At 44.8% G+C, this 14,160-nt stretch overlaps 1 protein-coding gene across 3 annotated transcripts in view; it reads right to left on the bottom strand.

Moving 5' to 3' along the window:
- The window catches only part of LOC122695609 (ATP-binding cassette sub-family A member 9-like), a 63,387-nt gene extending 53,172 nt beyond the window's left edge, over positions 1 to 10,215 (bottom strand). For 2 of the 3 annotated variants that reach the window (XM_043905704.1, XM_043905705.1), the window contains exons 1-6: positions 9,921 to 10,214; positions 5,306 to 5,407; positions 3,404 to 3,611; positions 2,114 to 2,278; positions 1,439 to 1,542; positions 631 to 857 (exon numbers count right to left, since the gene is read on the bottom strand). In XM_043905704.1, coding sequence (XP_043761639.1) covers positions 631 to 857; positions 1,439 to 1,542; positions 2,114 to 2,278; positions 3,404 to 3,611; positions 5,306 to 5,401 — 800 coding nt within the window. In that variant the 5' untranslated portion in view covers positions 5,402 to 5,407; positions 9,921 to 10,214. Of the gene's footprint in view, positions 1 to 630; positions 858 to 1,438; positions 1,543 to 2,113; positions 2,279 to 3,403; positions 3,612 to 5,305; positions 5,408 to 9,920 lie in introns of all 3 variants that reach the window. The other variant, XM_043905706.1, reaches the window with a different exon arrangement.
- Positions 10,216 to 14,160: the final 3,945 nt, after the last annotated feature.

The following is a 14,160-nucleotide window of genomic DNA, read 5'->3' as shown; positions in this document are numbered from 1 at the left end:
CCCTCTGCTTCACCGTCTCCTGGAGTTTGCTCAGATTCACATCCGCTGAGTCGGTGATGCCATCCAACCATCTCATCCTCTGCTCCCCTCTTTTCCTTTTGCCTCCAATTATTCCTAGTTTTGTAAAAACAAATGGGCCACTCAGTTCACCAACCCCTGACACAGATGACTGGATAAAGACTGGATGTAGACACATTTATACACATAGACACTGGATATAGAGACACATATTTAGATGGAAATGAAGATAAGTTTTGTCTTTTTTTTTTTGCGATTGATTTCAAAGAATCAGGAAGAAAGCTTCTTTATAAGGAAAGAATAAACTTTCCCCTTCTATGAAGCTGGTTTGACCCTTTCTCTGCTATACTGTACCTATCTGACCCTGAAGGTAGTTACTTATTCTGTTTAAACTTCCTTATCCTCTACTGAAAAATAATAAGAATTAAATGAAGTGCTGTATATTATGCGTTTAACGTGGCCACTGGTTGTAATGGAACCTACAGGTCCATTCACTCCATTCCTACACAAGGCACTAGTTTATGACAGTATCAGGTTTAAATATGATGCTTTCCAGGTCTAGGGGGTCCAACCAGCTAACTCGTTCTCTCTCTGTGTAGCCATGGGGTTTACCAGAAGGCTGACTCTCGAAGTCCCATCACTGTCATCACTGGCTTCAGGAACTGTCTTTCTTGTGTAACACTGACTGATACGTAGTATATGAAAGCAGAAAAAGAAATAATGCAGAAGAAAATGAAAAAATCAGTCATAACTCCTGCTTGGGCAACAAAAGGTAGTATCTTCATATTTATACCGGTCACTGACATCAGTTTTTCCATCACTGAATGATTTGTTGTGATCTAAAGAAAGACATCAATGAACACAGTGTTAGCATTAAGCTAATTATAGCCTCATGCATTTTGTCTCCATTATAGAAGTTACATGCGTTCACTCCACGTTTAATCTATATGTATGTCCATCTATATGATTTGTCCCCTTGTAAATCCTGGAATATGCTAGATTTTGTCTCGATTCCTTAGAATATCCTTACTTAGTATCTCCAGTGGATGAAATTCTACACACAGGTGAAGTCACTTCTGAAGTGTCACTTTGGTCAGTAAGTCTCCTTTGATACATCTCGCCAGAGAATCCTCTGTCTGTGGCCTGCCTCGCCATCACTTCCCGCCCATGACAGAGCCGGAACTCTCACAACTGTTTATTCACATTTCTGTGCCCCGTGATCCAGGATCCCTGGAGAAAAGGGCCTGTGTTCTACTTCTTTCTTAATCCTCAGTGCTTGGCGTAAGGTTTAGGCAGGGTGATTATTCAGCGTGTTGTTCCATATTAAGTGACTAAATTAATTCAATGACAGAGCCATTCGATCACCCTCTATGAAAACCAGATTTTCAAAGCAGTTAGTTTCCTTGAACTCAATACTCACTTCTATGATGGCAGCATTAATAGCAGCTTGAAAAGCTATAAAGCCTTTCTCCCAGAACAAAGAAGCTTCACAAATGACAGTTTCATCCACTACTTGACAATGAGCTTTAGGGGGAAACAAAAGAAAGAAAGAAAACACCCATTATGATGATATGGGACAGTCTGGGATACAGGGAAAATCAGAATTTCAAAGTTCCAAAATACACTCCTGGTCCACAATAATATAATGGGTGGTAGGGGTTCTCAGGGGGGTTCACCCAAGGACAATATACCAGACGTGCTTTATCAATGTTCTTAAGACCCTCTCTCAACAACTTTTCATTAAATCTTATCATCCATTCTCTCCATTAGTTGAGAATGTTTTGTTGAGTTTTGTTCTTCTGTTGCTTGTGCCAATAAAGCACTGCTTTTTTTAATGATTGGAAATCATTGAGCAAGAGCCTTTTCTTGAGGTTTTATTTAGGAGTAACATAGGAATGATAGCAATATAATTTCTTTAAAAAATACACTTAAGATCATAGGCTTTATTTAATAAGAATGAATCTCACGTATGTTCAGAAATTAAACTTTATGTTGTGTATGTTTGTAGATAGTAGACATCTACTATCACATAGGCCTCCTTGTGGCTAATGACAATATAGCAAAAAATAGATTTTTTTTCCAATAGCAAGGTTACCTGAATGGTCTCTGTGCTCCTTCATCGTGGGGATTCTATGTCCCCACAAAAACTTCAAATGGTATGAGAAGTTGTTGTTAAAGATGACTCTCACGGCGTCTGTAGAATAGTTTAGCTCCAGCTTACCCATGCTCTGTTCATCAGGCCAGCCCGAGATGGTTCTTCCTGCCGAGGGAGAGGAGGGCACAGCCGGTGACATTTCTGTGCAGCCCCGAGGCAGCGCCGTGGCTGGGGTTTGGGACAGCCTCACTGCCCCGGGCTCGGCCCGTCCGCTCCGCAGGGGCCGCTGCTTTCCTCCGACAGGGTCCTTGTTCTCTCCTCGGGCCCGCAGAGCCCCTGTTCCCACCCCTGACCTTCTGAGGTCGCAGGAGGCGCCTTCTCACCTAGTTCTGTTGGGCACGTTGCCCTTGGTTTTGAGGCAGGAGATGGATGGGCCCCCGCTGGAGCAGCGGAGCCCATGCGCTTCGGACAGACGCTCTAAAGCAGCAGGAGGGAGAATCTGAGTCGTGTCTTTGTAAGGATAAGAGACCCCAGGTCCCTCACTCCCGAGGTCAGGGAGACCCTCCTGACTGCACCTGTGTGGGTAGGCTCCTGGGAGGTCAAAAGGGAGTGATGTCAGCCTCCTCACAGGCCTCATCGCTAGACCCCATCGTGGCTAAGAGAGGCGGGCACGTGGGCGCACCAGAGGCAAACCAGACCCAGACTCGGGCTCCTGCTGAGGCGTGTCCGACTCTGTGTGACCTCGTAGGCTGTGGCCTCCAGGCTCCTCTGTCCGTGGGATTCTCCAGGCAAGAACACTGAGTGGCTTGCCATGCCTCCTCCAGGGGATCGTCCCCACCCAGGGATCTAGCCCGTGTCTCCTGGGCTTCCTGCATTCCATGCAGATTCTTTAATCACTGAGCCATGGGGGAAGCCTAATACAGACTCAGAACCAGGCAAAGCAAGGTGATCGGCCAGAGAAGAAACCAAAGAAGTATTTGAAGAGATTAAAAGGCCACATTGTCACCACCTACCAATCTTCCCAGAGTCTTCTCACAAACATACGTCTGAATGGTCCTGGACTGTCTCATTTTGATAAGGACTACAATGAGGATCACCCTTTTAATATAAAATTTCTTCAATAGAAGACTAGTAACCAGTAAGAAAATCTCCTTGATACTCGAGAGGAATATGAATTAATGTTAACGAAATCTAGATACTTGAACGTTGAACACAGTTTATCAAAGAAATTGCAAATGAATTTGTGTATTTTGCAAACAAGGAAATGACCACGAACTGCTTAAAACATACCTTTAATGAAAGGGGCAGAAGCCAACTTGTTCATTATCTCCTGGGTGGTCTTGGATTCAGGAGCAAATGCAATAACGTAATCAGAATCATTAAAATTATCTACACGCCCCAAGTCCACAGCGGGCAGTTGAGGGAAGTCATTAACTTGGTGTAGATTAGAGGAAAGCAGGTGAGCAAACAGCACTAGAAGACCCGAGAAGAGCCATTCCTACAGAACAGTGAGAGAAAAAGGAAGCAAGTCAACAGATGTTCTACCACGGACTGATCAGAGACAATTTAAAAACTCTTCATTCTGTTGTTGGTTGCTTGGACATTGCTTTTTCCTCTCTTCCAGTTTTTAAGTGTTTAAGTGTTTCGACTTTCTTTTGTCCTTTAATCCGTGTATTTTGAAATATGCACATCATCCATCAAGGCAGAGTTGTAGTGTCAATTCCAATTATAATTAATAATTTAAGTTTATTTACTTCAGTGCAAGTGTTAAAGGCTGGATTGCTTCATGAATGGTCGTGTTGACCCCTGAGTGAGAATGATAAAGAAATGTTCATTGAAATTAAATAGACAATTCACCTCCATAATCAGGAGTGAAGTGGTATATTTATTTTCTGCTGCCCAAATGCAAAAGAAGATAGCTCCAAAACATTGCTTCCTGAGAAGACTTTTAAAAGCCTTTGTCATTGTGATGGCATTCTGGAATTGGAAATGTACTCCAAAACATTGCTTCCTGAAAAGACTTTTAAAAGCCTTTTTCATTGTGATAGCATTCTGGAATTGGAAATGTACCAGAATTTCAAATGCATTTGAAATCTGATAAGAACACACTTTATTGTTCAGTTATAGGGATCAAACCCAGGTCTCCTGCATTGCAAGTGGATTCTTTATTGTCTGAGCTACAAGGGAATCCCATAATTGTAACACATGGCCTTTAAAAGAGGTATATATCTTATTCACCAGATGATTGTACTTTAACTCATATGTCGGTTTGTTTTTACACCTATATCTGTTTAGATAAATAAATTGACAGTTATAATCCTTATACTAAAAGAGATAAAAAGACATAAAACATCCCCATAGCGTAGACTCCAGCATTTACACGTATATAACCCTTCCTCCACTCGGGGGTCTTTGCACACTTCAGTCACTGCCGATTTAAGCGCTCAGTGCACATTTGCTAAAAGAACACATGCACACTCACAGTGTTCAGAAAGTGAAATGTTAATATATCCACTCTTGAAATATGGGTATTTTACAAGTGGTTTTAAGTTAGATTTTTCTGAATTTACTAAAGTTCCTACATGAATAGTATGCGATCATCCTTAGGAAGCTTACTACAAGCAAGAGTTCAAATGCCGTTTTCCTTTCCTCTGTTTTTCTGCTCATGATTTCTTTCAAACCAACATCATCTCTGTCCGTAGTACAATGGTTTGCAAGTGCTACAGTTTGTCCTTGGAGTTTTTTTTTTTTTAGTTTTGTATTACTTTCTGGATTAAGCTCTGATTACGTTCTGAATTAAGTAAGTTTCTTTTATTTTCCTGCTGAATTTCTGTACTTATTCCTTTATGATATTCAAATGAATTCAGATGTAATTGCTACCTCAGTAGGATACATTTTCAGGCTTTATTTTTAATGGGAGTTTGTTTTCATAGCTTTGTTTTTCACGGAGTTTTTGAGTATAAGTTTTTTACAAATTGCTTTCAATAAGACATGTCGTAATGAAATTTCATATTTGAAAGGAATCTCACTTGAAATAATAGCAAAGCTCAGAATTTGAAAAAAAAAAAATCCAACCTGCTAATTAGAAATAGAATATCTATGAAAGAGTAAGGAAAACAGATAAAGTGTTTGTGCACAAGAAAGTACTCTGTCCTCTTTTAAATATGAGATGACATAGACTCTGAACCGTACCGACAAGGTCTCTCTCTTCATCCTCCATTTCCTAAGAAAATTCTTGCCAAGAAGCGCCCTCGTTTGCTGGCCCACACTGAAGTGCCTCTTGCTCATCCTGACCTGTTTATTTTAAAAGGAGAAAGTAAACGGGGAAAATGTGAGGGTTGGAAATAGAAAACATTGTGCAACCCAACCAAAGAGAAACATCACAGCAGCTGCTCCCAATTGCATGAGTAGCAAAGGGAGCCAAAAAAGCTGAAAAACGCGTGAAGGGATGATGGAGCTCAGGATGAAAAGAAAAACTCCAAACAAGTGTGTGCACACGTACTGAATGTTGACTCCTCATTAGACTGAGGAAACAGAGAATTCAGCAGAGTCGTGTTCAGTTCTTTAACGGGATAAAGGAACACGAGGTGCTGCTGGCGGGAGAAGACCACCCAGCCATTCTCGGGCTCACCACCAGCTCCTCACCGCTCCTGCTGTGTACGCCAAGGAGACGCCCACACGCGCCCACGCGGGGCCTGTCCCAGGAGGCTCGTCAGAGTGGAGAGCATCGCGGTGCAGTGTCATCAGATTTGAATGGATACAGTTCATGGAGTACCGGGTAGGATTCAGAGGCAGTGAATCAGTACCCACTGATCCACGTGAAGAGGTTTGAAAACACAGTGCCAATTCAGAAAATGCAAAAGAAGTTTGAAAGTGATACCGCTGCGTCATTTATATTCATTAATGCAGGCATGCTCAGCTGCTCCGTCCTGTCTGACTCTTTTGCGCCCCCGTGGACTATAGCTCACCAGGCTCCTCTCTCCTTGGGATTTCCCAGGAATACTGGAGTCGGTCACCATTCCCTTCTCTAGGGGATTTTCCCAACCCAGAGATTGACCCTGCGTCTCCTGCATTGGCATGTAGGTTCTTTACCACTGAGCCAGCTGGGAAGTCTGTATTAATTAATAGTGCGAGCAATAAAGAATATCCAGGACAATGAAAAGGTGACCAACAGCCATTTCAACATATATAACCAACACCTACAACTCAACCCCCCCAAAACAAACAACCCTATTGAAAGTGGGCAGAAGAGCTGAACAGACATTTTTCCAAAGAGGAAAGGCAGAGGCGCAAGAAAAGATGGTCAGTATCATATCGGTGATCGTCGGGGAAATGCAAACCCAGACCGCAGTGAGATGTCACCTCACAACGCTCAGAATGCCATTAGCAGAAACACCACAAGTCACAAATGTCGGTGAGGATGTGGAGAAAGGGAGCCCTTGAGTGCGGTGGGTGGGAATGTCAGTGGGTGCAGCCGCTGTGGACAGCCACGCTAAGGTTTCTTGCAAAACTAAAAACAGGACTGCCATATGGCTGAGCAGTGTCACGCCTGGGCAATACCTGAAAGTAACAAAAACACTCATTTTAAAAGATACTTGCACCCCAGTGTTCAGGCTCCGTCTGTGGCTCAGCTGGTGAGGAGTCTGCTTGGAATGTGGGAGACCTGGGTTGGGAAGATCCCTTGAAGAAGGGAAAGGCTACCCGCTCCAGTATTCTGGCCTGGAGGATTCCACAGACTGCATAGTCCTTGGGGTTGCCAAGAGTCAGACACGACTGAGGGACTTCGACTGTCACTTCCCCAATGTTCATCGTAGCATTATTTACGATCGCCAGGGTGTGGAAGCAACCCAGTGTCCACCAACAGAGAATGGCTACAGAAGATGGAATATTACTCAGCTATAAAGAATGAAACATTTCCATTTGCAACAACAAGGATGGACCTGGAGAGCGTTATGCTAAGTAGAATAAGGCAGGGAGAGAAAGGCAAGTACTGCATGGCACCACGTGTATATGGAAGCTAAAAAATATTACAAACTAGTGAACAAAACAAAAAAGACACAGACTCTCACAGACAAATACCAGTGGTTGTCAGTGGGGGCGGGGAGAGAGACACAGGGGTAGGTAGGGGAAGGGTGGTCCTGGGCTTATACGAATTCACGTGTGTGAAACTTTTGGAAACTGTAAAGTACCTGATGCAAAGAGCTGACTCACTGGAAAAGACCCTGACGCTGGGGAAAAATGAGGGCGGGAGGAGAAGGGGACGACAGAGGATGAGATGGTTGGATGGCATCACCGACTCAATGGACATGAGTCTGAGCAAGCTCCAGGAGATGGTGAAGGACAGGGAAGCCTGGCGTGCTGCCGTCCATGGGGTCGCAGAGAGTCAGACACGACTGAGCGACTGAACAACAACAACAATTGAATTTAAAGAATCTTTCATCCAATTAGAAAAAAATAAAAGGCGACCAGTGGGGATGGGAGTAGAGGCAGCAGGTGAAACGGGAGTTTTAAACTCAGGAAGATAAATGATCAAAACAGACAGGGACTTTGCTTGAACCAATCATTCAATCATTCAGCTGAAACAATGAGAGAGTGGAAGGAGTTTGAACATAAGAGATTGGAAAGGAAATAAAACTAACTATGTTCAATGATGCTTTTTTTATGTTCCAGCTCTACGTGTTTTATTAAAATTAGTTTAACCCTTCCAATAAATCTCTGGGATACTATTCTCCCCATTCCACAGATGAGGAAACTGCAGCACAAACAGGTCCATGAGGCCAGGAGGGATTTAACCCAGGTTGCCAAGTTCTGGAGACCTCTCCACTAAGCAATGCCCCTGGGGCCCAGGAGAGTAAAATCAGCAGCCTGTCCTGAGGTTGGTGACCAACTGCCTTCAAACCAGGGAGGTGAGCTTGGATTCTCAGGGCAGACCCAGCGTCATCACAAGGGTCCTTAGACGTGCAGAAGGGAGGACTCTGACCTTCTGCAGGAGGTCAGAGTGAAGAGGAGGTCAGAGTGAAGAGGAGGTCAGAGTGAAGCGATGCAGTGTGTGTGCTTAGCCACACACTTAGTCTCTGTCGTGTCTGACTCTTCGCAAACCCATAGACTGTAGCTGCCAGGCTCCTCTGACCATGGGATTTCCCAGGCAAGGATACTGGAGTGGGTTGCCATTTCCTCCTCCGGGGGATCTTCCCAACCCAGGGGTCAAACCCGCATCTCTTGCGTCGCCTGCGTTGGCAGGCGGGTTCTTTACCACGGCACCAGCTGCAAAGCCCCTATAGTGCTGTTTCAAGGACTCAGCCTGTTGTTTGCTTCCAAGATGGAGAAAGAAGGGCATGAGCCAGGGACACAGATGTGCCTAGAAGCCAAGAAAGATAAGAAAACAGAAATCTCTCCTACATCCTCCAGAAAGGAGCACAGCCTTGCCAACACCTTGATTTTGGTCCAGTGACCCTCAGGTCCCACTTCTTACCTCCCGAGCTGTACAATGACACCTCTCTTGAGGGCATGGATTCAGGTTTAGAACCTGTCCAGGAGTGAAGGAAGGGTTTAGAAGCTATGTGGATGAGTTCCTGATAACAACGTCATCAGAGAAGACTGTGGCAGCTGGAGACTCTGACTGAAACCAAACCAAAATATTTCAGGGCTTCTCTGGTGCCCCAGTTGTTACGAATCTGCTTTGCAATTCGAGGGACACTGGTTCACACCCTGGTCTGGGAAGACCCTGCTTGCGCAGAGCCTCTAAGCCCGTGAGTCTGAGCCTGTGTCTGGAGCCCGAGGGCCCGGGAGCCCGTGACCTGCGACAGGAGACGCCAGCGCAAAGAGAAGCCCCCGGGCTGCAGCTCGGCAGAAGCCTGCACGGCAATAAGGACCCAGTGCAGCCAGAAACAAACAAACAAACAAAATATGCAAGTATATGAAACACTTCAGGCAGGAAACCAAAGCTGCAGTGGACCGTGGTGTCTGCAAGGGTTAACACACTGCCGGGGTCTCCTCTACGTTCTTGCTGTGGATGAGTGCGTGTGCTGCAGGATATTTTAAAGAATAATGAACGTGATCTAGTCATGATTGTGGTGTTTCTAACTGTTAAGGCTGATTCTTTTTTCCACAGCATGTCCTGGTCAGAAATAAAAATACTATTCACTGTAGTTGCACAAAACATCCATTTAGCTTAAATTGCTCTGAATAGGAGCCCGTAGTGATCTAGAAATAATAACTTGGCTATAAAAGCCAGTCATTTCCCATTCAGACAGGATTCCCAGTATTCAGAGAATAATCATGTTACACAACAAAGTTTACAAAAATTTAGGATGATAAACAAGGTCAACAAAAATATAGCCAGTTAAATCATTTAAATGCTCAGACCCTTAGGTTGCTGGTTAAAAAAAAAAATTAATACTCAGAAAATCATGTATCCCCCAGTGCGTATAAAGCCTCTGGCAGCAAAATTGGAAATGAACAAAAAAGAATAAGCAATTTCTACAGTTTGAGAAACAAACATAGCTTATCCTAGTAAAGAGGCAACATAAAGTCACATTCCTTTCAGCTTATCCAATAGTCTCTTAGATAAAACATGCTATTTGTCCAAATATGCTTTAGTCATGGGGTAAAAATTTAAATAAACCTTGGTTCTCCAAATGGTTATTTAGCCATACAACATGAAATACTCAGATGATTTGAAAAATCAAAATGACTTGCTAACAACATCCTGCATTTAACAGTTTTCATCCAAGTGTTTGGCATTCCCTGTTTGAAGTCACAAGTTATATTTTCATACGCAAAAGCACGGTTTCAGAGGTTAACTTACTCTCAGGAAAGCTGGAGCGAGACTCTATCAACAGTTCATCCACGGGTCTCCGCGGGTCCTGGAGAACAATTCACATTCCTTTTGGGTCACTACTACATCACGCTTTTAATTTCATGTTTATTGTGAATAGTTCCGTGTAGAATGACTTCCGTAAAAGATTATGGTCTTAATTCAGCCAGACTGCCAAAAACTCTGCTCACGTGACATGGAGACTTCATTATAGCTCTCCATTTGTCTCCCCGCCAGCTCCTCAGCAGGGAGTTCGTAGCTGCAGATGGCTGGCTGGACACAGCAAGCATGAAGTACTATCAAATCAAAGGGGAGCTAGTCTTTTCCAATTGGCTTTTTCATACAAGGCCCTCGTGGGAGAGCTGACTCCCAACACAGGCTTTTAAAGAAACATAAGTAAAGAAACAGTTCAGAACAGAGCAGAGACAAGTGAAAAAGAAAAAAAAATATGACACGGAGAAGGGAACGGCGACCCACTCGAATATTCTTAGGAGAATCCCATGGACAGAGAAGCCTGGCGGGCTACTGTCCATGGGATCGCAAAGAGTTGGACATGGCTGAGCAGCTAACACACACACACGCTCTGTCCTGAGTCCAGGGGATACCTGTGAGAAGCACTCATGCACCCATTTGGGAAAAAAAAAAGACAAATACAGAAACAGGCCAGAAAGTAACTCAAAAGTTTCCGTTGAAATTTAGTTCTTAAAATCTGGATGTGGAAATATGGCGATGTAGAATGTAATTTTTTTAAGGGAACACAATGAACTGAGTTTTCATCTTCATCTGAGCTGTGTTGCATGCAAGCACGCTGCAGCATCTTTCTTGCGGTGGGGAGTAGGCGGGTCCTTAGAGCAACGTCACCTCCAAGCACCTGCCCTCCCGAGATCTACAAGCTCGTTGTTTCTGCAACGAGCTATGATCTGCCTGGGCTTCCCAGGTGACTCAGAGGTAAAGAACCTGCCTGCCCATTCAAGAGACACAGGAGACGTGGGTTAATCCCCTGGGTTGGGAAGATCCCCTGGAGAAAGGAATGGCTACCCACTCCAGTATTTCTGTAAGCAGCCGCTGGGTTTCAGTATGTCTTGTTTTTCATATTATTGAAGAAACATTTTGAACAGGTAAGAGCTGCCGTTCTGTCTTTTTTTGAACATTTCAGGTAAAGACGGGGCAATTCTAAAAAAAAGTGAAAAAGTTGCTTGTGAAATTGCATGAAATTGTAATTTCATGAAAGTGTAATTCGTGGAGAACGTTGAATAGGGACCAGCATCTCTCTGCCCGCTGCGTGAGTCTGTTACTTCCCCTCCCCTGTAACTATGTCCTGAAAACGCCCCTGAGGGTATCCTGTGAGGGTAACCCTCACACCAAGCAGACTCATCTGTTCCCTACGGGCCGTGATAATCACGTGAGGTCTTCCTCATTTACCTCCCATTCTCTCATATTTATTCTCTTATTAATTGTATGAGTCCAGAAATTGCTAGGCCAGCAAAATAGAGGCAGATTGAATTCATTAATGCCTACGACTGTCAAACAAACAGACTCTGAGTGTTCCTATGTGTCTACTGTCTTCTGCAGAAGATACAAAATCATCATACTTAATAATACCTGCCAGAGAATATGATGCGGACATTTTGTTTTCAGAAGAACTTTGTATCTAGGAGAGAGAGTATGTCTTCTGACCCCAGTTGGCTTCTGGGCTGGATTCTTTTCTTTCAACATGCTGGCCTCTTCCTTGACTTTAGAGTGTTGTAACACAGCAAGCATACCCTCATTAATCTTCTTTTTCAATATTTTCTTGATCAAGCCATGTCTGCACTCTTCTGAATAAGCTTTAGTTTCAGCTTCCCAATTTAAAAAAATTGTCCAGTTGGGATTTCAAAAGTGGAATAGCGCTAATTTTGTAGCATAATGTCCTTCTGAAGCAACCACATGTGGTGTTTATTATGTGCCAGGCACAGTGAAAAATTGCCATACTGAATAAACATTAGAACCTCATGAGGTGGGCATCACCATGCGTGTGTACATGCCTGCCCAGTTGTGTCTGACTCTTCTGAGACGCTGTGGATTGTAACCCACCAGGCTCCTCTGCCATGCGATTCTCCAGGCAAGAACCCTGGAGAGGTTGCCATGCCCTCCTCCAGGGGATCTTCCCGACCCAGGGATGGAACCCAGGGCTGTGTCTCCTGCACTGGCAGGCAGATTCTTTACCTCTGAGCCACCTGGATGTAAGGACCAGCCCAACCACGAACCGACCCGAGGGAGCGGAGCTGCAGAAGGATAAAGAAAAAGAAGACTCAGAAATACAGTGGGGATCAGGGGGCTGACGCCACTCGCAGGCAAAAGCCCAGATCCTACTCCTCGCATGCCTTTTACTGTTAACTTCTACTTCCCTGTTCCGGCTCTAGAGGTATCAGTTCTTTACAATCTCAGATCAGGGATAAAGATGTACAATGCATGGTCCTCAGTGTCAAACCTTCAGGTCTTTCTGGACTTTGTTTAGCTTTTTGGCTAGTGACGCCATTTCTCAGCAACTCCCTCAAGGCTCTGGTGACGGGAACCGTCACTGATGGCTTTCCATCAGTCACAGCAGTACCTCAACATCCTGTTTTCAAGGTGTCTTTCCACGATGTACTTTTTACTGCTCCCAGCCCTTCGCCTGGGGGTGACGAGAAAGTCATTCTTATTTTTCAAAGAAGCCCCATTAATTATAGTAAAGGGCGATGCATAGCGTATCCCCTTCACTGGAAAGCCCAGGCCTTCCTATAATCACTCCCGTTTTACAGATGAGTAGACTGAGTCCCTGAGCTTAAATAACTTGCACAAAATCGAACAGCTTGAGAGGAACAGAACTGGGGGTAAACCCCGCCTTCAGCCTGAGAGCTCAGATGACCAGCGCTGTGTTGTCTGCCCTCTGCGTGTCTCTTTCCCTCCACGAGTCTCACGGGAGGCGCGCACGTTTTACAGTTTTCCTTGACTTTTGCCTCCCGTGTTTTGCAACGGTATCCTCCAGGGCCGGAGGTCAGATGCTGTCCTTTGCGTGGAGCTAAAGCTTCCTCCTGGACTCTCCTGGCGATTTGTACCGGGTACCTGGGGCCGTGGGACTTGTGTGCAGCCCTCAAAACTGCGTCAGGTCAAAGTGTAAGGACCTGATCTGCCAAGAGAGCATGCAGCAGCCCAGAAGCCTGATAGAGAGAGGCGGGGAACGCTGCTCTTTTCCAGAATCTTCTCTGCTCTTGCCCTTCACCCTTCCTGACCAAGCTGCACTGCCTGCATTTGGGTTTTGGTAGATACTCTCCCCAGATTTCCTTGTTTCTTAAAAATATAATAAGGATATTTTACTCGGTCCTGCTTTATGAACTTTTTTTGTGTGTTGCCACTTCCTTTGTATGACATGTTACTGTCCTCCGATCTTATTTGCAGTTGCATTTCTTGGGTATCTTTTAGCCTCTCTCTATGATCTGCCTGGGCTTCCCAGGTGACTCAGAGGTAGAGAACCTGCCTGCCAATTCAAGAGACACAGGAGACGTGGTTTAATCCCCTGGGTTGGGAAGACCCCCTGGAGAAAGGAATAGCTACCCACTCCAGTATTCTTGCTTAGACAATCCCATGGACAGAGGAGCTTGGCGGGCTACAGTCCACGGGGTTGCAAAAGAGTCAGACATGGCTTAGCCACTAAACAATGTCATCTGCCTCTGGGATGTCTCATGGAGCAGAATAATTTTATTTTTCTTTCACCTCTTCTGCACATCTTTTACTTTCTACAAGGAATGTAAATCGTAGGATCAACAGTGCATCCCATCCGGCCGTTTGACGGGATCGTGTCTAAACTAAGCTTGCCTGTGCTTTTCCACTTCTCCATCCTACACAGATTGTGTTTTTCCTCCGTTCCTCTCCTTGCTCTTTTGTCCTCTTCTCATCTGGAAAGTTCTGAGTGAGAGCCTCCTGGCATGTTGTTCTACTGGTGCTCACCTTGAAACGCTGGCCAATGTATCCGAACCTACGCTCCTTGGGAGATGTAAACCCTCAGTGTCTCCACCCATCTTCCCTCCACGGCCTGATCTGGACACACGTGCTCCCTTCCCAACCCCGAGGACGTCCTTCAGCACATTTGACCTTGAAGCCTTAGCCCTGTTCCTTACGGGCTATGCAGCCCTGCTCCTTACGGGCTGTGCAGTGCTGGCAAGTGATTTTCTCTGGAAACTTCCCTTTCCTCACCTGTAAGTGACAAAGAACA

This window comes from Cervus elaphus, chromosome 5 (assembly GCF_910594005.1).
Source record: "Cervus elaphus chromosome 5, mCerEla1.1, whole genome shotgun sequence".
NCBI lineage: Eukaryota > Metazoa > Chordata > Mammalia > Artiodactyla > Cervidae > Cervus > Cervus elaphus.
Note: the sequence above shows the minus strand (reverse complement) of the source record. Positions and strands in the feature narration are given on the sequence as shown.